This window comes from Gracilinanus agilis, chromosome 1 (assembly GCF_016433145.1).
Source record: "Gracilinanus agilis isolate LMUSP501 chromosome 1, AgileGrace, whole genome shotgun sequence".
NCBI lineage: Eukaryota > Metazoa > Chordata > Mammalia > Didelphimorphia > Didelphidae > Gracilinanus > Gracilinanus agilis.
In genome coordinates this window covers 438,883,026-438,909,252 of record NC_058130.1, presented here as the reverse complement: position 1 = coordinate 438,909,252, position 26,227 = coordinate 438,883,026, and the positions used below count along the sequence as shown (strand labels likewise).

Here is a 26,227-nt window from a genome sequence, read left to right as displayed (position 1 = left end):
ACCTAATCTCTCCCATATTGTTTTCCAAATTTCCCAGCAGTTTTTGTCAAATAGTGGATTCATGTCCCAAAAGTTGGGCTCTTTGGGTTTATCATACACTGTCTTGCTGACATCATTAACCCCGAGTCTATTCCACTGATCCTCCCTTCTATCTCTTAGCCAATACCATATTGATTTAATGACTGCTGCTTTATAGTATAGTTTGATATCTGGTACTGCTAGGCCCCCTTCCTTCACATTTTTTTCCATTATTTCCTTTGATATTCTTGATCTTTTGTTATTCCAAATGAAATTTGTTTTAGTTTTTCCTAATTCAGTAAAGAAGTTTTTTGATAATTTGATAGGTATGGCACTAATTAGGTAAATTAATTTGGGTAGGATGTTCATTCATTTATAGAAAATACCATTTTAAGATTTTATAGGGAGCAGAAGATAATCATTTGTGGGCTAGTAGCTCTGTTACCTTTTTTGTTTTGGTTTGGTTTTGGATGGTGGAAATGATGGAAATGTTCACTATGAGATTTTTTTCAATTTTTGTAGGGCATTTCCCTTTATTGATAAATCTTAACTTTTGCTTCTTGAGTGCTTTAATATAGTGCACTTCCTGTTGGTTCCTGAACCAACTTGCTACTTCCACACATAATGTCCTAATAGTAAAGTTCAAAAGTGCTGGTTCAGCTTCCATTGCTGAAAATCAGAGTTCACTATGAAAATGCTCTAGTTCCATTCTTCTGTTTCTCATCCACAGATGCTTTCATGATGATGTGGCTTAGCTGAATTATACAATAAATTCTCTGCTGGATCACTTTCTTTCAAACTGCTTTTTCCATGTTTTCTGAGGAAATATTGTTGGTAGTTTTCTGTCATCTTCCTCTGTAATGTTTTTCAAATGAGGACGTATTCTAAATAATTGTTACCCTTGGCTGCTGTGTCTCTTCACTTGGCAGGGTGATTAAGCCTTTATTGGCTAAGACTCTTTTTGGACTTTTCAGTATCATGAATGTTTTACATCTGTTAATTTTCTTTAAGAAATTGACATAGAGCCTATGTATCTACATTTGTGTTTTGCCATCTTAAGCAATTTGTTTAAACTGGACATGTTAGAGATGCCGTAGTTGTGTATAGTCTCTTCTTTTATCATTACCTTTATCCTTCCTTATAATTTTATATTTTCTTTGACCTTTGCCATGAGCAGTCAATAAATCAACAGACAGCTAAATCTGAAATGAGTGCATTGTCAACACCTAGTATTTTCATATCTGTTAAAACATGGCAAATTATGATTTTTTTCATGTCATCTGGAACTTTTCCTGTCTACTGTATTCTGACCCTCTCCTTGGAGAATGAATTCATGATGTCTATTCCTTAAACTTATGAGTCATTTAAAAATCTTTAAACATGTTTATTTCTTTGTCCTGGATGATATTTTCTTATGTTACTTTTGTGTCCTTTATGATTACAATTGCGTAGAAGTCACCACGTATCAAAATACACGTCAAGTTCCTCATAGAATTTCACTATTTTGATTTATTTACTTTTTCTCAAGGGGAACAAGCAGAACTTATCTTCATAGTAGAATGACACCTGCCATTTTGCCTGGGCAAATTCCTGAAGCTTTGAATCCATAATCTGGTTATCTTTGTCTGTTGAAATTCATCTATTCTGGGAACAGATAGATGGCTCAGGGGACTGAGAGCCAGACCAAGAGATGAGAAGTTCTAGCTTCAAATCCGGCCTCAGATACTTACTAACTCGGCAAGTCACTTAACCCTCATTGCCTCACACTTACTGCGCTCCTGCCTTGGAACCAATAAAAGGCATGTATTCTAAGAAGGAAGATAAAGGTTATTAAGAAAAAAAATTTCTTTTCTTTCTTCAAGTTTCATTTTGGATGATACTTGTCAGGAAGCCTTCTTTGATATCCACAGCTAAAAATGATCTTTCCCTTCTCAAATTTTCTTATAAGCATTGCTAGGTTCTTTCTTTGTCCCATAGCATACTTATTTCTGTACATGTTTAATCTCTCACTTAGACCATAAACTATGTAAGATCAAGGACTGTCTCATTTTATGTCTAGGTATTTATGTCTGTCCTATGATTAATATTCAGTAAATATTCATTGACTTGACTTAGATTAAGAGGAATAGGTGGTAAATTTTCCTTGGAAGAGGACTCTTCTGTCTCTCAGACTGGAGGGGAAGATGGGGGTATAGATAGGAAATATTTTGAATTAAAAGTAATAGTTGATAAAGACCTATTTTTTCCTCAGAATTAGAGGTCATCTGATAGTGACAAGGATTGAATTTGCTGACTTGAAGAGAGTAGAAGAGGGTTAGAATGTTTACTGTTGGAAATGTACCAGAGATCAGTGTTTGCTGAACCAAAGGTTTGCCAGTGAACCAGAGCTGAAACAATATGAAAGGGAAAGAGTTATTTTGAAATAATTGCGAGGATATTATTAGGATGACAGCTAAGTGAAAACAGATTCCTTATATAAACAGGTACAATACACTGAAAACCTCTTTGGTGGCTAAATCAATATCTTGTTTATCTTGCGTATGACATCCTTTTTTTTTTCCTCCTTCAAAGGTCTTCTAAGAGGGAATAATGCTTTCTTTTTTCAAGGATTTCTTTGACTTCTGTCTTAATCCAAATCTGGAATGTTAAATAGGGATTCTAGGAAGTAAGATTGAAAGGATTAAAAAAATAAATCTTTTGAAACTAGAATATATGGTAACTTTGGCATAATTTGATGATCAAAATGTTTAAAATACTTTTAGAAAACATATGGAGGAAGTTGAAAGTAATAATTGATTCATCATGTTATAATTTTTGAAGTGTATTTATTGGTTACAGTGATACTGCAAGATTGTTGTGTCAGCAAGTAGATGTAGCATTTTATTCTAGGCTTATAATATTTAAAAAAGACCCATAACTACTGCAATGGCTGCTACTACTGGTTTACTTATAATTATCCTTTATCCTTTTACACAATGCTTAATTTATAGCTTCTTAACTAGGTAGTATAAGTGTTATTCCCAATTTACACATCAGGAAAAATGAAAATCAGAGTTTAAAAAGATCCAACCTAGGGCTGATCAGTGCATTAAAGTCAGGAAGATCTAAGTTGAAATCCTGCCCAAGATATTGATTAATTCTGTGACATTGAGAAAGCCACTCAAACTTTTTCTACTCTAGGTTCCTCATCTGTAAAAATGAAAGAGTTGGACTATATATCCTCTAACGTCTCTATCCAGTTTAGATTTATAATCCTATAGTTAGTAAATGGGTAGAGAAAAGAAATGCCATGATGTTTTAGAGAGCATAATGTGAAGTCCTAATCTGTATAATATTAAGTCCACAATAATACTTATTCAAAGACATAGGCTTTGACATAGGTTAAACTCTCAGGATAAATTTTATTAAGAAGTTTGTATTTATTTTGCAAGTCAAAGTAGATAGGGAGCCAGAACTTTTATTCATATTCCTAGGCTTAACAGAGCCATTTTAGAGGTTATGCTAAATGCCAGATAACAAAGTACTTCCCAATATTTGTTCATGTCTTGGCATTTAAAACCTGTGAGCTATGCTTAGTATTCTGTATTCGTCTATGAACTGTTTGCCTTTACTCCTTCATGGAAATTACTCTCCTGGAGATCACCAGTGATGTCTTTCATATCGCCTCTACCACTGTCCTCCCAAGCATCCTATCCAATGACCTTTTTAATCTTCATTCTCATCAATTTGCCTGTTGCATTTGATCCAAATGACATCCCCACATAAACCTTTTTGACTATCTTTCTTCCTGATTTCAATGATACTGCTATCTTGTTTCCCTTGTTATAGCTTAAAAACTGACTCCTTTCTGGAAATCTGGAGGCTCCATGATATAGTAGAAAAATAACTTGATTAGAAGTTATAGGATGGCTTTACCATTAATCACTTGTGTGACCTTGGGCAAAAAGAATACTACTGTGATATGTTTTGTGTGTGTGTGTGTGTGTGTGTGTGTGTGTGTGTGTATGTATGTAGAGAGAGAGACAGACAGACAGAGACAGAGATATATTGAGTGTTGGGGCAGTTAGGTGGTGCACTAGATAGAGTACTGGGCATGGAGATTAGAAAGACTTATCTTCCTGAGTTCAAATCTGGCCTCAGATTCTTCCTTGCTGGGCAAGCCACTTAACCCTGGTTGCCTCAGTTTCCTCATCTGTAAAATGAGCAAGAGAAGGATATGACAAACTACTCCAGTATCTTTGCCAAGAAAATTCCAAATTGGGGTACAAAGAATTGGACACAACTAAAATGACTGAAAAATAACAACATAATGAGTGTATTAGATTAATCTTTGAGATGACTTCCAGTTTAAAAATTCTGTCATTATCAGTGACTATATGTTTAGGCATATGTTGCACATCTGCAAATAGATATTCCCTTGCCACTTTATATATATAATGATTAAACTAAATCTATAGTGTTCTCCCTTTCTCCCTTTTTTCCTCTTTCAAAGATAGAATTTTTCTTGAATTTCATATTTCAGTCATTGTCATCATTTTTTCCAGTTACTCATTATTGATTCTCATGATTCATGCTCTATATCCAATTAGTTACCGATTCTCTCAAATTTTTATCCTTTATGCTAAGCCAAGAGATATTATTTTTTCTATTTTTTTCCTTTTTTCTTTAGAATATTTTTCCATAGTTACATGATTCATGATTCCCTGTCTCATTCCCCTGCTCTTTCCTCCCCACATCCTACAAGCAGTTCCACTGGGTTATACATGTATCATTGTTTGAAACCTATTTCAGAGATATTATTATTTTTAAATTTTTATTTGTAATTTTTTACATGTCAACACAATTTTTAATCATTGTTTTTATGACATTTTGTGATCTGTGCTCTCTTGCTTCCTCCCACTCCTCACTCTCACCAAGACAGCAGGTAGTATGATATAGGTTGTATATGTGTTATCATGCAATACCTATTTCCATATTCATTGCATTGTGAAAGAAGATCCTTATTACTTACACTAAAGAAAAATTCATGGAGGCTGCCCAAGAGGCATTAACAACAACATAGCATAGTGGCTGGTTTTAGAGTAAAAGACCTGAATTTCAGTTGTACTCTACCTCACTGTAATCCTAAACCTTTCATTTGTCCCTCAGACAAGTCTCTCAGACTAATTACCAAGTGGTATTGGTGGAAGAAGTTTCTACCTTGAAAGCTCCTAAACCTGATGAAATCACAGATTACAGGACAATATTTTTAGAGTCGGAAAGGACCTTAGAAGTTATCTAATTCGACCCTAGCATGTTAAAAAAAAATGAGGAAATTAAGTTCTGATAAAGGTATGTGACTTGTGCAAGGTCACATAGATAATGGCAAAGGCTTTGTTGAAACCTAGGACCTCTAGCCCCAACTCCAATGTTTTGTTTTGTTTTTGAACCCCCTCATCCCCAATGTACCATTATCCATATCTATACTAGAGAGGGTAGACCTCTGAGTTCATCCTTTTTGGACAATTCTTGGCTTGGAAATTTCCACTACACATTCATATAAACAACTGATTTATAAAATAAAGTTTTAGAGTGTTTGTTGAAAGCACTGAGTGGTTAAGCTAGGTGTCAGAGGCCTTACTTGAGCTCAGACACACTATAGCTCGAGGGAGTATGCCATGCTGCTTCTCAATATTCAGTGAAATAGTTGAAGATAATTTAATAAAATAAAATAATTAATAATAATCTTTCTTTAATTCTCATCTTTATCTTCTCCTACAATCGAAGCCACCAAGCAGAAAAAATGTCACTTGCTTAGGCTATGCTAGAGTGGATTTTTTTTTTCAGATTAGGGTTTTAGTATATGACATTTGAACTTTTCTTTATGTCTGGGATTCTATGCTATTCTGAGAATAACATTGTCACAGACTTGGTGTTTAATAGGAATTGACCCTCAGTATTGGGGACAATACCACTTGATGTCATAGCACTGAAGGTGTCTGGATAAGGAAATGTGGCTGTCAACATGCCAAAGGAGAAAAAGCAAAAAATTAATGTTGGGTACAATTACTTCTTGGGTTCCAGAGACAATGTAGAAACTCTTTCTGAATCCTTGAGGCTTATCTCCTCTGACTTTTTGCTCTATGAAAAATGCCAACTGCTTTAAAAAAGTCAAGATTCTGTTCTGTCTCATTTTGTTCTGGCTGCTGGAAACAGTCTTTCCCATTACTAAATATGTTGACTAATGTTGCCTCTGAATACATACAAGAATGGCTAAACAATTGTTTAAACTTTATTTTCCTCACCTATTTTTTCTCATTTATGAGAAGATGTGTCCAGAGGCAACTTGGTGTAGTGAATAGAGGTCTATTTAAAGTCAGGAATATTTGATTTCAAATATGCTTTTGACATACATGTCACCTGTGTGAGCTCAGGTGTGTTATTTAAACTCTCAGAGGCATCGGCTACTCTATAAGATGATAAGTTAAAGAGAAAGTCATTGGAATAGGAAGATCCTTCCTGGGAACTCATTATACCAATGAAATCACAGAGTTTGAAAAACCAAAACAGGAACAAGAAAAAAAAATACCAGCCTCATTTAAAAATAAAAACAACAGAAAAACATATCTGCAATGCTAACAGCCAGTAGATCTTCCAGAAATGGCTGTCAAGTGATAAAATATAATAGCTAGGAAAATGTTTTGGAAAAGTCCAAATTTCTCTGTGTAATGTTAAGGTACAAATAAGCTTACATAGGGATTAGCTCTTCTATCAGTTTTTAAATGGCAGTACTCATATAAGTATTTTGATTTTTTAAAAGAAGGATCTTTCTGAGAACTAAGACCTTCTTTTTCCTTTCCTGACCATTCTCAACTCTGTTCTCTCCTCTAATCCAGACCTACATAGATAATGGCAAGGAGTTGCTAAGACATACAAGTCTAAACTCTTTGGGATTCTGTGTCTTCATCTTCACCCTTAAGACTCTCTTTCCTGTAAACCCCATAGGTTCCCCACCATCATCCCTTTCTCCTCTTGCTCCAAACAATGTAATCAAATAAAGCCACCATTATCTGTTGAAAGGCTTTGGCAATAGGCTGCCTTGTTTCTCTAAAATATCTTAGACTAAAACATTGTTTCCTGCTCACTTCTTCCCCAAATGTATTTTTTTAGAAATATTTTCCCATTGTTACATGATTCATGTTCTTACTCTCCCCTTTTTCACCCCATACTGCCCCTAACCCCCGTATCTGACATACATTTCCACTGGTTTCTTCATGTGTCATAGATCAAGACCTATTTCCATATTATTGATAATTGCACAAGGGTGGTCGTTTAGAGTTTGCTTCCCAAATCATATCTGCATCAACCCATTTGTTCAAGCAGTTGTTTTTCTTCTGTGTTTCCACTCCTGCAGTTCTTCCTCTGAATGTGGGTAGTGTTCTTTTCCATAAATCCCTCAGAATTGTCCTGGGTCATTGCATCGCTGCTAGTACAGATGTCCATTACATTTGATTTTATCACAGTGTATCAGTCTCTGTGTACAATGTTCTTCTGGCTCTGTTCCTTTCACTCTGCATCAATTCCTGGAGGTTTTTCCAGTTCACATGGAATTCCTCCAGTTTATTATTCCTTTGAGCACAATAATATTCCATCACCAGCATATACCACAATTTGTTAAGCCATTCCCCAATTGAAGGGTATATCCTCATTTTCCATTTTTTTTTTAGCACTCTTTGGGCATAGTTCCAAATTGTCATCCAGAATGGGTGGATCAATTTACAACTCCACCAGCAATGCATTAATGTCCCAATTTTGTCACATCCCCTCCAACATTCATTACTCAACCCTGCTGTCATTTTAGCCAATCTGCTAGGTGTGAGGTGATACCTCAGAGTTGTTTTGATTTGCATTTCTCTAATTATTAGAGATTTAGAACACTTTCTCATGTGCTTATTGATAGTTTTGATTTATTTATCTGAAAATTGCCTATCCATGTCCCTTGCCCATTTATCAATTGGGGGAGTGGTTTGATTTTTTCGTAAAATTGATTTAGCTCCTTGTTTGAGTAATTAAACCTTTGTCAGAGTTTGTTGTTATAAAGATTTTTCCCTAGTTTATTGTTTCCCTTCTGATTTTTGTTGCATTGTTTTTGTTTGTACAAAACCTTTTTAATTTAATGTAATCAAAATATTTATTTTATATTTTGTAATTTTTTTCTAACTCTTGCTTGGTTTTAAAATCTTTCCTTTGCCAGGGATCTGACAGGTATACTATTTTGTGTTCAAATAATTTACTTATAGTTTCCTTCTTTATAATCAAGTCATTCACCTATTCTGAATTTATCTTGGTGTAGGGTGTGAGATGTTGTTCTAAACCTAATCTCTCCCATTTATTTTCCAATTTTCATAGCAGTTTTTGTCAAATAGTGGATTTTTGTCCCAAAAGTTGGGCTCTTTGGGTTTATCATAGACTGTCTTGCTGACATCACTTACTCCAAGTCTATTCCACTGATCCTCCCTTCTGTCTCTTAGCCAGTACCATATCGTTTTGATGACCACTGCTTTATAGTATAGATTAATATCTGGTACCACTAGGCCACCTTCCTTCACATTTTTTTCATTATTTCCCTTGATATTCTTGATATTTTGTTATTCCAGATGAACTTTGTTATAGTTTTTTCTAATTAAGTAAAAAAAGTTTCTTGGTAGTTTGATAGTTATTGCACTAAATAAGTAAAATAATTTGGGAATTCTGGGAAGATGGAGGCTTAGACAGAGCAAATTTTAAGACCTTCTCACCCTTTCAACACTGAAATAGAATCCAAATGTATTTTATTTGGATATAAGCTATTAGAGAGCATGGACTGCCTTATTTTTGTATTTGTAATCTCAGTGCTTGGCGTGTATCAAGAGAGTAATAACTACCTCCCGCCTCCCCCAATTCATTCCAAGAAATGATTTGTCATTCAGGATTGCTCCTTATAGTGAGTTCATTTTAACTAGACTAATGGACACCATTTTTGAGCATCTGCTAGAATATAGACATATCCTTTTTATGTGCAACCCACTTTTCAGGAATGGTATTTGGTGTAATTGAATTCTTCTTGTATTATTTTTCTCCAAAGAATGCTGTTATTATAACTGAACTGCTGTAAGTCTGTTTAGTAAGTGTGAAATGAAACAAAAGATTCAATATGCAAATAGAAAAAGATCCAGTTAGAAACTAAATAATAACACAACTTGTGATTAGCAAAACGCTTTCTGACAAGTTCCTTAATATCCTGAATGAGTTAATGAAAGTTTTTACTGTAATAAGATGGCACCTTTTGCAAGTTTGATTTTTATGACAGAATTGCTTTAAAGTTTAGACTATTCAATAATGATTCTGTGCAGTAGAAATATGAGTTCCAGAGGAACCTGCCTCTGTAGGGAGAGTTTATTATCTGACTTGCTTTAGAAAGATTGTAAATCGTGGGTAAAATTAACTGTTGCTTCACTATCCTGAGAGGAGTCAACATGTCCCTGTCTTATGCCGTTTAAACTAGGTACTGGGAGAAATCCAGTAGGCATGAAATATCCGCTTTGAAACAAACAAACAAAGAAACATTGCTTACTTGCTTCATAATTTCTTTCTGAGGAGTCTTTTTGTGATTTCCTAAATTTTCAGCTATTTCTATTTGAGTTGCACAGGAAATGTTTTTTGTTCCCATTCAGTCATCTTCTAATGAATCATGTGTGTATTGTGTTATTTTCTGTGCAGTCCAGGGCCTAAAGAAAAATATACATCTGGCTTGTAAATCAGAATGAAGCATGGATGCTTCAGCCTGCTATTTATTGGGTGTCTGCCCTCTTTGTTTTACAGGTCCACAGTGTGGATTATATGACATGCTGGTGAAAACTCCTTTTGGCCCCTAAATGATTACATCAGGGAACCTTCAGATCATATAGGAAATACAATATTTGCCACCTGATCTATAGCACCTATGATGATTTTTGTTCTTCTTTTGTTCCTTTTTCTTTAGAAATTGTTCCTTGGTTACACGAGTTCAGAGCGAAGAATGCTGTGGACTTCTCTCAGCTAACATTTGACCCAGGACAAAAAGAACTTGTTGTAGGAGCCAGGTGAGAAATGTTACATTTCGTCACCTACTTTTGGGGGTGGGGCTCAGTTGTGCTTCTATTTGTTTAAACATAAACTTTCCTTATTTTTAGAATTTAATAAAGATATTTTATTTTTACCAATTACATGCAATAACAATATTTCACATAAATTTTCTAAAGTTATATGATCCAAGTTTTCTCCCTCCCTCCTTTCCTTGCCTCCCCTCTACCAGAGATGCCAAGACATCTGATCAGGGCTATACAGATATCATCATGCAAAGTATATTTCCATGTTGCTCATTTTTGTAAGGGAATAATCACATAAAACCAAAACCCTAAAATAAAAACCCAAATAAACTAAAGTCAAAATAGTGTAAGCCTACACTTTTAAACATAGATAGTAAGTATGAACCGAGTACTAATTATTCATTATCCATTTCGGCAATGAAAAATAGCCTAGAAAATTTAGTTCAAGACTGGCATATTTTATCTCTTAATTCTATTTCCAACTAGGTTGCTCAAGTGAAATGATATAGAGAAAACAATTTGTATCCCTTAAAGGACAATGTAAATGCTAGCTACATTTGGAATTATCTAATTTTGAGCAAGTTGCTTTGTGAGAAATGTGAAAATTTAAAGACATAAAGTAAAGTCCTTCTCTTCATGTAATAAGGATTCTCCTTCTGGCCTACCTCTAGAAGGATATGTGGTTTAAGGTTTTTTTCCTGGTATTTAGTCCCTCTTCAATGAATCTCAGCTCCATTCAAACATGTTATTTGCTATGTAAAAAGCAGGCAGCTTTGTGCAAGAGTAGATAGAAAGCCAAATCTGGAGGTTGGGAACTCATTTTCATTAGTTTGAAACTGGCCTCAGATACTTATTAATCGTGTGACCCTGGGCAAGTCACTTAACACTATTTCCTTATGTTTCCTCAAATGTAAGATGAGCTGGAGAAAAAAATGTCAAATCATTCCAGTATCTTTGCCAAGAAAATCCCCAAAGGGTTCCTGAAGACTCAGACACAACTGAAAAATACCTGAACAATATAAAAAGCAGCTGTATTTGACATTGGGGCTACAGAGATGGTTAATATTCTGACATCTCCCCATAGAACTTCACAAACAAATAGGAAGAATAAAAATTAAGATAAAGATGGGTCATGAGAATAAGAATATAATTGTAAAGAAGATATTCAGATGAAGATGAAGATAAACATGAGAAATCTGAAGAGGAAAAAAAATCATACTCAGGTTGCAGAGAGTGAGGAGGGGCATGGATCAGCAAAGAGGTTCTATCCACAAGGAAGAGATGGCATCTGGACTGGGTCTGTTAGGAAAGAAGGGTAAGACGAGGCAGAAATTTAGAGGGAGTATACTCCAGACTTCAGAGAATGTGAGGATTGGAGGGAGGTAGAGAGAATTGCGTGTAGCCTTGAGCAAACGTGATGAGATACAACTTGCCTGACCAGTGGTTTGGAATGAGTATTGGTTCTCAGATCATTTCATCTTTTCTGTCCTGCCTGAATTTCAGTGTTATTAACACACATTTTTAGGCACCTGAAAATGGCTTAAGATTGTGAAAGAAGGCAAAAAAGCACCTTTCGTTGCAGGTTCTTTTGTAACCTTTTATTCTTGGGAGAAAAAAAGAAAAACATTCTTATATTGTCGATAATGAAAGATGGAAGCAAGATCATGTTAATGTTTACTTGAATATATAGGGTATCAGTATCCCTCTGTATAGAAATCACCTTACCCATAGTATTTTCAGGTATAGTCATGTTGCATTTATATAATTATCAGTGCCCAGGGGAGTGCTAATACTTAGCAATGAGGCTTTCTTGGAAAATATACTACTTAGTAAGATACTGATGGGGTTTTGTGTTCCCAGAGCAATAATAACAAGCACATCTTGTCACTTCTCACTAGAATTTTAACAGTAAAACCACAGAAACAAGTGCAAGAATTATGGGAATGATATTATGGTATTAATAATGCATTTATATTTATACCTCAAGTTTTCAGCATTCATAGGTTAATTCCACAATGAAGTATATTGACATTTGGATTTTGACATTTCCTGTATTAATATCACATAGATAAAGCAATTTTACTTGTTGTTTGTTTATTAGCTCTCAGTATGTTTGTGTAGGAAAGTCTTTAAGAACTATATGGTGACAAAAAATATGATTTCTTTGGTGGGGTGGCATCTCATCTGGGTCTATGATTGATGTGTGGAACTCCTTGAGTGATAATATCCTCTGCCAGTGCAGATGGACAATTGTCCATGACTACCAGTAGTAATGATTACATCTTATTTCAGATTTCCATAACTCTTTAATTAGCCCTACTTATGATGACTCTGAAAAGGTTAAGAGATTTATACTAAGAATTCTGACAGGCTGCTTTGAAGCAGCCCCTTGACCTTACTAATAACTTCTTGGTCTCCAGTGTTGGAGATGAATCACCCTTTTGTCCGGTATAGTTGGAGCTTTAGTGCCACTTAATTAATAACTCTTATTAAATGCCTACTATGTCCCAAGTACTTTATGAGACACTAATGGAAACATTAAACAGTCTGTGCTCTCAAGAAGCTTACATTTGAATGGAGAAACAAGTATACATAAATGCATACATTCATTCTAATGGGGGGAAAAAGTACATATGTAGGTATCCACATATACACACACTTACAGAGCTTAGCACAGTTCCTGGCACATAGAATGTACTTATACATGTTTATTGATTTGTACTAAACACCAAATTTAATTAATATGTTAACATGTTAACCAGTATAAAATCCAGAGATGTAGTGGAATGCTTTCTTCCTCTGACTCTGGGGTCTAGTGGACAGAGTTCTTGTCTGTGAGAAAACTAAACCTATATAGAGGAATAAACCTCTGGGTCATTACTCTCCCTTCCTGGAGTTCTATGGAAATTACATTAAAACTTAAAACTCTTATGTTTAGATTCTTATAAATGGAATTTATTGGATACTTTCTACAAAGATACTCAATGTTGAAAGTAGATTTGTCATTAGACAAGTACTGATTCTTCTATTGCAGAGAAATGCTTTAAAAAGAAGAGACTCTTACGTGCACACTGGGGAATACTTAAAGTAAGATACAACTAATTAAAGCCTGTTATAATTACTTAAAATATGAAGCAAAAAAAATCTCAATCACTTCTATTGTGCATTCCTTGGAGATTGATCATTTAAAACATGAATGGCTTGGTTGGACTACTAAACAGGCATTTCACTTTTCCTTTGGATCTACTAAGACACTCATTCAAGGTGCAGATCTTCTGATCAGCCTGGAAATAACGGGTTGTTTGTCAGTTGGTGGGAATTCTTTCTCCTGAGAAACTGTAGCTGCAGCAAGCATCTACATATCACAAGGCAGCCACAACTGACCATTGACCTTAAGAGCTTTAAGTCTCATGAGGTTGTCCCCAGGCTCAAAGACCTTTCACCCTGTTTCACTATTTAGTCACCTGCACTCAAGGAAAGAGATATTACATCAAATAAGCTACTAACTTAGCTTTGAGATACATTCTTCCCTTTCCCTCATGGGAATTACAAGGTAGAAGCTTGAAGAGTTGCAACTCACTTAAAAAAATGAGGAGGGAGACACACACACACACACACACAGAAACAGAGAGAGAGAGAGAGAGAGAGAGAGAGAGAGAGAGAGAGACATGAGAGACACAGACACAGACACAGAGAGGGGAACGCTTGAAATAAACCATATTATTCCCTGCTGTCAAAATATGCACTGTTTTATCCAACCTCTGTGCTTTCACTTCCTACGTTTCCTTTTCTCAGAATGTCCTCTTTTCTCCTGTTTGTCTATTGGATTTCAAATCATCTGTTCAAAACAACTTTAATTCCACTGCTTCCAGTAAACTTTCCTGATCACCAAATGATATCAACATTCCTCCTCTGGTCTCTATTTTGCAGCCCTTAGTACAATCACCATTAAACACTGTGTATAATAGTTTCTTTTATGATATAAGAATCTCAAAATGGTTAAATTGAACAAAACATAAAGGAGAGTTAAACAAGAACAAAGAATAGTTTATGGGTCTTTTGGGGTGCTAAGTATTTTTCTTGAGAGATTATGTATTTGCCATTTCATAAATTTTGAGGTGGGTGAATAATTTTTAAAGTCTTTTTAAAAGTATAAAAATCATTATTATGAACATTTTTTTAGATTAGAGTTTTGAGATGATAAATTTTGTTATATATTCTATCAAAATCAAGTCTTAGGTATAATGACTGCGTCTATGACACATTATTTTTTCCTATTTTTAAACATTTAAAACATCTTTTAGATGGAGTACTTTTTGTGCTCTTGTATTTTACTTTAGGAATTGATTGGTAAGATTCCTAAGTGCTACAAATCAACTTCATTACCAAACCAGAGATGGTTTAATGTATAAGCTATGACACTGATAAAGAATAATAAAGTACTTTATTTTAAATTGAATTTGTTTTTGGCATTAGCCAATTTGTTGGACGGGAAAGGATATGCTAGACAGAGAACTGTGTCCTATAACAAATGAATTATTAACTGGAATAGTTTTGCACAAATTATTGCGGTTACCTGTATTCAGCATTGTTTCAAATACACCTTGAAAATTTTTGACATAATTTAAAGAGAAAAATCTTATACCCCTAAGAAATAAAAAGAATGGAATTTTTCAGTACAGTTTCTGAAGTAGAATTCCAATTATTAATTCCCAGATTTGAATTTTGAGGTTAATCATCATTAATGTCATTAATACTATAAGGCCAACAGGTATGTTTAAAATTGATTTCTTTATTCATTTAAAAGGGACATTTACTATAAATATATCTTCAAGCAAATGCTTGAAGAGAAGTTGAGTTTTGTTTTATTTTCATTGTTTTTATGCTTTGGTCATTTCATGATTGCTGAAAGAGACAAACCACAGAATAAAGAGGAAATTATCCCAGGATAAACTTAGTGCTGAAGTAAATTGATCACTAAAACTGACAAATAGATAAATTTAGTTTTGCTTTCATACCAATAAATGCTTGGTGTCCATGAAATATAGTAATCGAGCAGTTGGCAAAACATACACCAGTTAGCAATACTTTTATAAAGCTGCTTAAGTATTACTTTTAGCATCAAATGCTATATAGTAGAAATGAAAAACTGTTCCTTATCAAGAATTCTAAAGCCATTTAGACCAGTCATATGGCATATAGTAGGACATTATTTATTGATCTTTAGTTCCATTATACCTAAAAAAGTTTATCATTTGTAAAATATTTTTGAAAGTGCACCTATCTCTATGAATGCAATTTTCCTTTTTCTCACCCTATCTTTTTGGTGCTTGAGTCTTCTTTCTGGATCTTGATCATGTTATGTGTGACATTTCCCTTTGGTTCACTTATTTAGCAGAACTCTATATAACTTCATCAGTGATACAGGGACTAAAATTAAGGGCATAGTGTATTACCATCTAAACTGCTACAGGTATTTGAATAATAAAGCATATATGTTTTAATAGGAGATGGTGATTAATAGAGAAGTGAATTTTAATAAGGTAAAGGGGAACAGATTTCAATTTTAGTAAGATTTTTTTAAATTCTGTGTTATTTCACAAAGATTAATTTATGTAATCAGTAATAGTAATACAAAACTGAGAGTAACACAATTATTTTTTAAATTGGTCTTTAGATACTTCCTAGCTTTATGACACTGGGCAAGTCATTTAAGTCCCTTCGGCTAGTCCAGTGGTTCCCAAACTTTTTTGGCCTACCACCTCCTTTCCAGAAAAAATATTACTTAGTTCCCTGGAAATTAATTTTTAAAATTTTAATAGCAATTAATAGGAACGGTAAATGCACCTGTGGCTATCACCACTCCTCTGACTCGCTGCAGCACCTCTTTGGGAATCACTGGCCTAGCCCTTACAACTCTTTTGCCTTGGAGTCAATATATAGTATTGATTCTAAGATGGAAGTTAAGGGTTTAAGTAAAAAAGGAGATGGTCTAGTCATGTAGATAGCTCCTAACAGATTTACTATGTCTAAATGGTATATCTATATAGTTCCAGGAGAATTAAGAAATTTAGAGGAACATCCCTAAAATACTGGTAGTCTCCTCACGAATGCTTTGTGGAAGGATATAGGCAAGAGTTTTCCTCATGATAAAATGAAGATCTGTACCACTTTGCTCATGTAAACAGATCAGAGATGTTTTGAAGTGTGTGTGTGTGTGTGTGTGTGTGTGTGAAAGAGAAAGAAAAAGAGACAGAGACAGAGATAGAGATGAAGGTAGACACACAGAGATACACATGGACATTCAGATACACAGAGAGGCACACAGACAGATAAAGGATTGATTTATATATGGAGAGGCAACACAATATAATGGAGAGAAAGCTATTTTTATAGATTTTTAAAATAACTTTCATTCTTAACCCCTTCTGTAGCAAGATTTTGTGTCCTTATTTGTTAAGTATTTAGAATATTTTCTTTGACTTAGGACCTTTGGAGAAAGTGTGATGGGATGTATAAAGGGATATCTTACCTCTGACACATACTGATTTTCTAATAATTCTTCAACTAGCATTTATTAACCTGCCATATACTGTGTGCAGCAATGAGCAGGTTACTTTTCTGAGGGACCCAGGCCATTCCCCAAGAATAAATTTCAGATGATTTTCACATCTGTTAGTAGCCACAGTTAGAGTTCCCCATACGAATGAAAGTACAAGACCACCCCAACCTCCACACTCTCAAATGTCTGTATGTATATATATGCATATGTATATCTATCTATATAAATATATTTATATTTAATTGGGGCAGACTTGTGATTCCATTTTTATAGACAACTTCTTTTGAGAAAATTCCCTCTACTAATGAAGATTGGCTTTGGCTGAGTAATTTACAGACTTAATAAATTAACTGGGGCATTTAGAGGTTAACTGATTTATCCAGGGTGATAGAGCTAGTATGTATAAAAGGTTAGACTTCAAGACTGGTCTTCTATCTATTGAGTTTTACTGAATCTTATCTGTCCTTATGCATGTGGATCTCTATTTCCATGTAAAGCTTTTGAGTATCAATAGTATAAAAAAGATGAGAACCACCTTTGTTGTTCCAAGTGCCTAGGCTCTATACCATCTCTCTCAGAGATGGATCTATACAGTGTACTTATGATCAGTTACTTTCTTCCTAATTAAAATGGGAGGAGAAATGAATTTCAAATTAGATAACTTATTTCTTTCTGGGTAGACCCCATTTCCACCATATTAGAGTCTGAATCTCTAAAAGTTAAATAGGCAAATTTTAGACATCTACTTTTCCCACCTATACAACATGAAAATTGTTCAACAGTGGAATAATATAAAAAACAGGTTTAGTACACCCCAGGAAAGTAATATGAAAACATAATTTAAAGACTATATGAATATTTTAGTTATTATTTTATAAAGATGAAGAATGTTTTAATAACTGAGAGAAAAGAAAGGAACAAATGTATCGATCTGCTATCTGCATAAAGAGGAAGCCATTTGTGCAGCCAAAAGTTATCGAGTATAATAATCCTACCAGTAACTTTTGGTAACCTGAACCTACAGAAGATAGGCTAGAATCAACTATGTAGCAGCTACTCTCTAGGGGAATCCAGTCTGCTAGGGTGAGTAAATGAGTAGAAAGAAGTTAGAAGAGTAGGTCAGATGGGATGCTACATTGTGGGGAATTTGTTAAGGAGGATGTATTTGGAACTCGTACTTGTTTGCTGGTACTCACTGAAGAGATTTTCCATCTGAGATCCTTGTTTTTGATACCTTAACATTGCAGGAATCTGCTAGGAAAAAAAAACACAACACTATTTCTCTTTGTCTGTCTCTCTTCTCTCTCTCTTTCTCTGTCTCAGAGAACAGTTTTGGCACATGTTTTCTAATATAAGTCAAATCATTCTTTGATGTGTCTTATACACATACTTATGTACTACTCTTGTATCCATTGATAGATTAGTTTTCTTTATTACCTTTGGGAGGGGAGAAGAACTCTGAAAGCACCAAGATACATATTCTATAAAATGATTTCTGCTTATTAAGATTGTGTAACTGTGAATTTAGAAGCCTCTCCAGGTAGAGTGAGCCTATATACATGTAAAACAAGATGAATTTTCAGACTGTTAGACTGACAAAAAGGACTCTAACTGATTTGCTTGGTATAGCAAACATTTAAGTAAGGAGAGAACATAATTGAGATAAGATTGATTTTTCAACCTCTCACCATCTCAGTGGATGTAGACATCGAGTATAATTTCAGATGTGACAGGATGTTAACCCTTGATGTTCTTTTTCTGGACATATGAATACCTGTCAGAAAGGAGCAACATCATTGGACAAGTAAGGAGTCATCTCTGAGTAGCCCTTTAAAAACACAGTTCTATCAGTGTGAACCTGTGAAGAGCCAGGAAAAGAAACTCAATTTCTAATGAGATGTGTCAAAGATACATAGAACTGGAGAAGAGGAAGCTATGAGAAGATATGTACATCACTATGGGAGGAGGTGTACCAGCAGATTCAGCCATGGTTAAAAACAAGGGTTAGGATTCTAATCAAGCATGAAAATTGGCAGATGCTGTGAAATACATATCCCATACCGTCGACTACCAACTCTAAAGAAGAAATTCTTTTTCCCTCTTCTTCCATCAAGTCCCTTCCTAAAAACCCTAAAATCTTTCTTAATATGGAAAAGGTCTATCAATCAACTAGCTTTTATCAAGTGTCTACTATAGGCCTGACACTAGCATTTATAGAGTGTTTTGGGGTTTCTAAAGCACTGTACATATTTTTATTTTTGTTATTTTCATTGCTATTTATTATTCATTATATAATAAATATCATTGTTATATATTTTAAATATAATTATTATATTTATTACTATTATTACCCTTCTTTGCAGAAGAAGAAACTGAATCTGAGAGGTTAAATGACTTGCCTAAGGTCACAATGCTGGCAATTGTTTGAGGCAGGAATTGAACTAAGATCTTCCTGATTCCAAAGCCAGCACTCTTATGAAGGCCTTTGCTAATCTTGGGGCATGTATTGGAAATTGTTTTTTTTGAATTCAGGGAAGGGCTATTTGGAAGTGTCTAGCAGATTCCCTATGGACACGTGGGGGCTTTGAGACTACATTACCCATGATTCCAATGGGACTTAGGGCGTGGGGACGTCAAAGGACCCCACGCAAGGGGGGACAGTTTAAATTCAGAGGAGGGCCTAGAGAAGGCCTCTTGGTCTTGCTGAGGAGCTGGCTGGCATGTGGGAGAGAGGATGGGCTCCTTCAGTATATTTAAAAGTTAGGTAGGCGCGGTCATATATGTTTTACCAACATGGCCATGGTTTTAATTAAACTACTAATTTCTCTTATTATATCAGTCTTTATCATTTTTAATCTTAACAAAATGTAGTTTGAAAGATGGAGTTTCCCCAAAGAAGAGAGATAGTTCTTACTCTGAGGTGTTTTGTCATAATTCAGGAGTATTTATACTGGAAAACCTATCCAGATGATAAGTTAGTTGAGGACCATTTTCTCTCTAATCTAAGACTAGATGATCTTCAGGTTTCCTTCTAGCTCTAAAGTGCTAATATTTTCTTCTATAACATAGGAATAATACAATATATTTTACTTACCTCAGTGGCAGTTCAGTCCAGTTGATAAAGAGGGTCAGCAGTGGAATAAAATAATCCCGAGTTTACATCCCCATGATTTTGTGACCTTGGGCAATTTATTTAATCTGTTTGTTAGAAACAAACAAAAAAGATAGCCTAAACACAAATATATGTGTACATTTTTTTTTGTATTTGACATATTGTTTTAAGTACATACACATAGATCTTTGAACTGATTTCTATTTTTCTAAGAAAATCTTATTTTTTTAGATTTAAATATTTTATTTTTTTAGAAAAAATTTTCTATGGTTCCATGATTCATGTTTTTATTTTCCCTTTCACCCCCCCTTCACCTGCCCATAGCCAACACACATTTCAGAAAATCTTACTTTTAAAAAATGCTTTTTCCACTTAAAAATAATGGATTGAACTTAGAACTAAACTCTTCAAAGTCCTTTGTATAAAGTGAATTGGTTAGTTAAAACTCTTAAGATACTTAATTCCCTACCTTCTCTAATTCAGATTTTTCCATTCCTTGAAAATAAGACATAAATTACCTTTATCTATTGAAAGTTTTATTGATAACCTAAAAACACAAGATGATATTTTATGTAGTAATTTTCTACTAATAGTTTATTGTGGGTAAATAAATGGTATATAATGGATGGATAAATGTTCTCAAATCAGTAAACTAGAAAGTAAAATGGATGAAAAACTACTCAGGGAGCTAAAGAGAATCATAAGAACAATGAACATTTCCAGTCTGAGTAATGATGTTTTTTTGGTGGCTTGTGTCTCAGCCTATTACATCCAAATGCATAAGATAGTTTTAAATTTAAAAATATATTCTCGTTATCATATATTTGAACTTGTTATATAGTATTTTGATTTGAGTGAGTTGGTTAATTTCATCATAAATCACTCTCCACCAAAGCTTTAAACTTACATGCTTTTCTTCTAATAGCTAGAAAATGTCTGTCCTTAGTTCTATAAAGTCTCATCTCTGAACCTCTCATAATATAGAGGAGAAATTTGGGAAAGTGTAGAACTTTAAGCTCTGACTATTTGGAACAAAGGAACTGACCCAGTTCCTTAACTTACTATTGCCAAGGCTTTTTTTTTCTCTATGAAAAGTGGTGATATACATTATTACTGCCTATTTATATCTTAGGGTGCTATGAAGATCAATGAAAACATTTAAGAACTTTTATCTCTTCAAAAAAGCAGTATTATTTGATAGTAGACCAGCCCTCAATGAGTTGTGCAGTTTGAATCCTCAGTTGGATTTGATCCAATGGAATTATTTTCTCATGCTGGGAAAGGTCCTTGGCCTCTCCAGTGTACCTCACATATATTGTTTTTCCTCTTCTCTGCTTTTCACAATTGAAAGATAAAGTGGTTGCCTCTTTTGTATTCCTCTGGAGACCTGCCTCTTTCAGAAGGACCATAGATCTTACTTTAGTTTGTATGAGTGACCCAACATCTGGGAATATCAATTTTTTATTCCTGTTAGACAGGTTTCTTTCTTTTTGTAACCTTTAACTTCTATGGGTCATAGACCTAAACTGTGATGGATCAAATTGTCTAATGGGATTTCAGGACTCTCTTGTTACAAGGTAGGTTAAAAATTCCCAAAGTAAAATGTTACCTGGTATTTGGTTCTAACTTGAATACAGAAAAATATAGAATGATTATAGTTTAAGTTGCAATCACCTGCCAAATACTTTAGATACCTACATTCACACCTAACTCCATTAGGTAATTTAATCAACTTAAATAGGCAATGCCTAAAACTTTTGGAATTAAAAATTTAATGTTTGAGACATTAAATAATTAAGAGATACATATAAAAGCAATTAAAATTTGGAAAGAATTGAAACATATCAAAAATAAAATGGATACACATATTAATAAAGTAATTAAAATTTGGAAAGAATTGAAACATATCAAAAATAAAATGGATACACATATTAATAAAGTAATTTTGGTCTGGACCTGTGATTTTATTAGTGTGTGGAAAATACTTCTGCTGGTGCCTTTTGGGAATTTTTCTTTGCCTCTGTAGTCTTAAAGAGCTCCCAGGGGACACCAGGCAAGTAAGTGACTTGCCTGTGGTCACACAGGTAGTATTTTTCTGGGATAGGCTTTGAAGCCAGGCTCAGGTGTCAGTTAAGAATTAACTACTAATAATTTTGGAAAGCAATATGGTGTAATAGAGTGATTTGTGGTATAGGAGGCAGGAAGCTGAACTTCTAGTCCCAATACTACCATTTAAAAGCTATATGAAGTTGCGTAGTATTTATGATTCAAACAGCAAACATTTATAAAGCATCTTTGGCATTCATTGTACTATGATTGGCCTGGAAGAAAAAAAAAAACAGAGATTAGACAAGACATTGCCCCTTTCTCTGTGTATTTTAAAATCTAATAGAGATAAATAATAATTATATAAGTGACTGTTTAAAATACAAAGTAAATACATTAAAGGGAAAGGTACTATATAGAGTCCAGTTAGGGAAAAGGCTATTACTAACTTGGAAGATCACAGTTGATTTCCTCCATATGGATAAATGAAGATTCCTCTAAAAAAATAAATGGTTTGTAATAAGGAGATACATAGGCTTTGGAGGGGTAGATGTAGATTAAATATAATAATTAGTTTCAAACTTTTTTAAGAAATATCCTGTAGGCAATTAAAGTTACATTTTGGAGTTCAAGAAAAATTCTAGGTTGGGAGATAAAAAAATTGGAGTCATTTAGAAAGTGATAGTAGAAACAGAAGGAATGAATGAGATTGCTAAAGGAGAAATTTTAGAAACTGGCAAAAGGCAGAATATTAGTGATTATTTAGCTTCAAGAGTTCAGAAAGAACCTATGGATTTATAGACTGAGAAAATAGAAAAATAATATGATCACAAAAAACCTCAAAAAATGGAAAGATTTATATGAAATGATATAAAGTTAAGTGATCAGAACCAGAACACTGAGTACAGTAACAGCAATAATGTATAATGATCAGTGAACTGTGAATGATTTTACTATTATCAGCAAAGCAAGGATCCAAGACAACACCAACAGACTGATAACTAAAAAAACTATTTACCACCATAGAAGGAACTGATAGAATCTGAATACAAATTGAATCATACCATTCTTCACTTTATTTCTTTCATAAAGTAGAAAGATTAGTATAATTTCCAGCTGATATTAGGATAGTTGGAATGATACTGATCCTCCTCTGTATGCTTCTAGTTCTAGAAGTCAAAATTGCAGAGTGCTTCTGGAACTTGTCTTAGTTGTCATGCAGGTCACCAGGGCTATAGGCTAACTATCCCTGACCTAGCATGCATAATAATGTTCTTTGTTTCTCTGTAGGTGCTAGTCAGTGGGTCATTTTCAAAAGAAAGCAGTCTTCTTCAGAGTACTGGTCTCCCTGGTTTTTTGCATTCTTCCCCTGAGAGACTGGTACTTTCTTTGACTTTTGAATAAATGTTTGTACTAGAAATCTTGCTTCCCACATAATGCCTGACTGAATAAAAATAAACCCACTCTCTTCAGGTTTTTTACCTTTTGAACAAATCATGAATCTTCCTCTGTACTGGTATAGAAGTCTGAAACTTTCTTATAACAAATCTAGTTCTTATCTTATTATTTTTCACACCGGTTACTCATTATTCTCTCAAAAATTCATTAGGCTACTGAATGCAATGTGAAACTTCAACCCTAGTGAGAATGATTAAAGGGAACTCCAATGGTAGCCATCGAAAATTTTCTGTTTCTGAAAGAAGATTTCACAGTAATAGTCCATGCTCCATTTCTCCATTTTAACCTACTTTATCATTCTTGTAATTTAATTAATATCTTTCCAGGAAGTAATAACCTCTATTGGGCTCAATTTTCTCAACTGTAGTAATATACTTTCTAATCCATTTGGAAAAGTAGCTTTGTGCAAATCAACCTTAATAGGGTCCCAGAAAATTTTCTAAAACTATAAATTGCAGAGAAGATATATAAGTAGAGTGAGTTCTTTCACCAGGAATTTCAGGCCTGTCTAAAAAAATGCTTATTTTATACTTGGAGTATAGTATATTTGGTACATCATAGGTCCTTAGTAAGTACTTGGTTGATTTGATTTAGTCTGTAAGCAAAACATTTTGAGTAAACCAAGGCAACGAGGCAGAAAACTCAAGGTATCCTTATTAAAGGTTTGTTCATTGAGGCTTCTCATATGGACTTCTCATTTTTTAATATGTGCTGCATTTGTCTGTATACAAATTTAAATATGTTGTCTACATTGTAGCTTTCTTGAAGATGAGAAACCATTCTTTTTTATACTTGTACATACCTCAGAATTTAACACAGTATCTTGTACATAGTAGGCACTTAATTATCGTTAAATGAATACGGTCATATGTTGTGGACTAGGGATACAGGTCTGTCTAAACCTTTGAAGACATGATTAGGAGGACAAGACATACTAAAAAAGAATAATTATATAAGGTAAACAAAGGCAGATTATTAATTGAGTAGGATTGGCATTAAATACTACAATATCTGAGAAGAAAGAGAGGACACAGAAGATGGCATTGGAGAAGACTTCATAGAAGAAATAGGACCTAAATCGAGTTTTGAAGAAAGGAAAATATTCAGATCAATGGAGGATATTCTTGGCAGAGGGTTTGAGGTGAGCAAGGAAATGGAGACAATAGCACAGATGGCATTTTTTGATACAGATGAATAAGCCTATTTGTTTTGAGTGGATCTTTCATAGTGGAATAGTAGGGCATAACTTTGAACAGTTGGTAAGGTTGAGATAATGAAAAGCATATTCTGAATATAAAGTTTAAAAATTCAGTCTGTTTTCCATGTAATAAGCAATGTGGATTTTGTTTCTAATTTTTATATCTACCTCACACACCACTAAAAAGAATATAGTTTTCCTTCAAGAGAAAGCATCAGAATTATAAGATCTTTAATTTTGAGGAAGAATGGGCCTGGAAGTGATCTATTCTACCACCTTTATTTTACAAATGGAAAAATCTAAGGTCTGGAAAGTTAACTGATTTGCCAAAGTCATATAGCTATAGTGGCAGAGATGATTCAAGTCCAGGTGATGGGATTTCAAATTTAGTACATTTTCCACCAAACTACATTGTCTTCTCTCCTCAACCATTAATAATAACCAAATTTCTATTAAACTTCTTGAAGTCAGAGACTGTACCTCCCATAGTGTCTCATATTCTCATTGGATTGAATTTCTTTGAGTCAATGGCAAGGAACAAATGTGGTTGAGAGAGAAAAACTACTTATTTATCTATATCTTGTATATATGTTATTCTCATCATGTTGTGTCTCCCATTAAGATGTCATCTTCTTAGACAAAGAGGGCTATGTTCTTGTGTCACTTTCTAACCTTAGTGTTTATCAAAATGCCTGGCACATAACTATGTAATAAATGTTTGTTGAATTAAACTAAGGGATTAGGAAATACTGATGAACATCAGTTATTAGTAAGGATGAAGTTATTATAGAACATAGAGTTAAACAAGAGTATATTAATAACCAGGGACCTATGTGCTTATTTTCTTATCACTATAAAATAATTTAAAAGATTTTTCATATGATTGATGAAGTTACTGATGAAAATGAGAAGAGAATAAGCAAGCATTCACAAATTCTAACTTATAGTAGGTCACCAGGTCACAAAATTGATTGACAAATGCAGATAATACGTATTTCAACCTTCATGAGGATGTTCTTTGTCTAACTAGAAAAAAAAAAGATTCATTATAATTAGTAAGGTCCTCTAATATTGTTCCTATTTGAATAATATATTGTATTATTTATGTCATCTGGGGGGCAGTTCAAGCCTATTAATGAAGTACAACGTCCATCAAAAGAGTTAATTCTAATAGTTCAATAAAGGGGTAAAGCACAAAACAAACGAGTGAAGATTGCTTATTGTCCAGAATCCAGAAAGATGGAATATCTCCCTATTGAGCTGGCCCAACATGGCTATCTAGAGTAGATACTGCATTAAAACAATGACCTGACCCCAGAATTGAATGGATGGAATGAGTTCTTGTTATTACCTAGTGTGAAATATTGAGGCTTCACTAATTTTTCTTTTTCCAAATTGAAAACCTGAATGCATATGGGACAAAAATAATGTCTGTGACATATGGCAGAATGCTCTGAGTCTATTTTAGGCAACATAATAGCTACATGGATCTAACTTTATCATACTGGCTATATTTAAAATGACTATACAGAATTTGGAAAATAATGCCATCAGTTGATATACTTGGTCCTTATAATGTTAAAAACTCCAGATCAAGAAGATCACATGAGAAGGAAAATATTGTAATTAGGTTACAGTCAGCATTCCTATAGAGTGTTCCATATATATATATATATATATATATATATATATATATATATGTATATATATATATATGTGTGTGTGTG

At 34.0% G+C, this 26,227-nt stretch overlaps 1 protein-coding gene across 1 annotated transcript in view; it reads left to right on the top strand.

Moving 5' to 3' along the window:
- Window positions 1-26,227, top strand: part of SEMA5A (semaphorin 5A) — a 445,552-nt gene that overhangs the window by 35,914 nt on the left and 383,411 nt on the right. Inside the window, exon 2 of the mRNA XM_044665417.1 lies at window positions 10,019-10,118. Coding sequence (XP_044521352.1) covers window positions 10,019-10,118 — 100 coding nt within the window. The remainder of the gene's footprint in view (window positions 1-10,018; window positions 10,119-26,227) is intronic.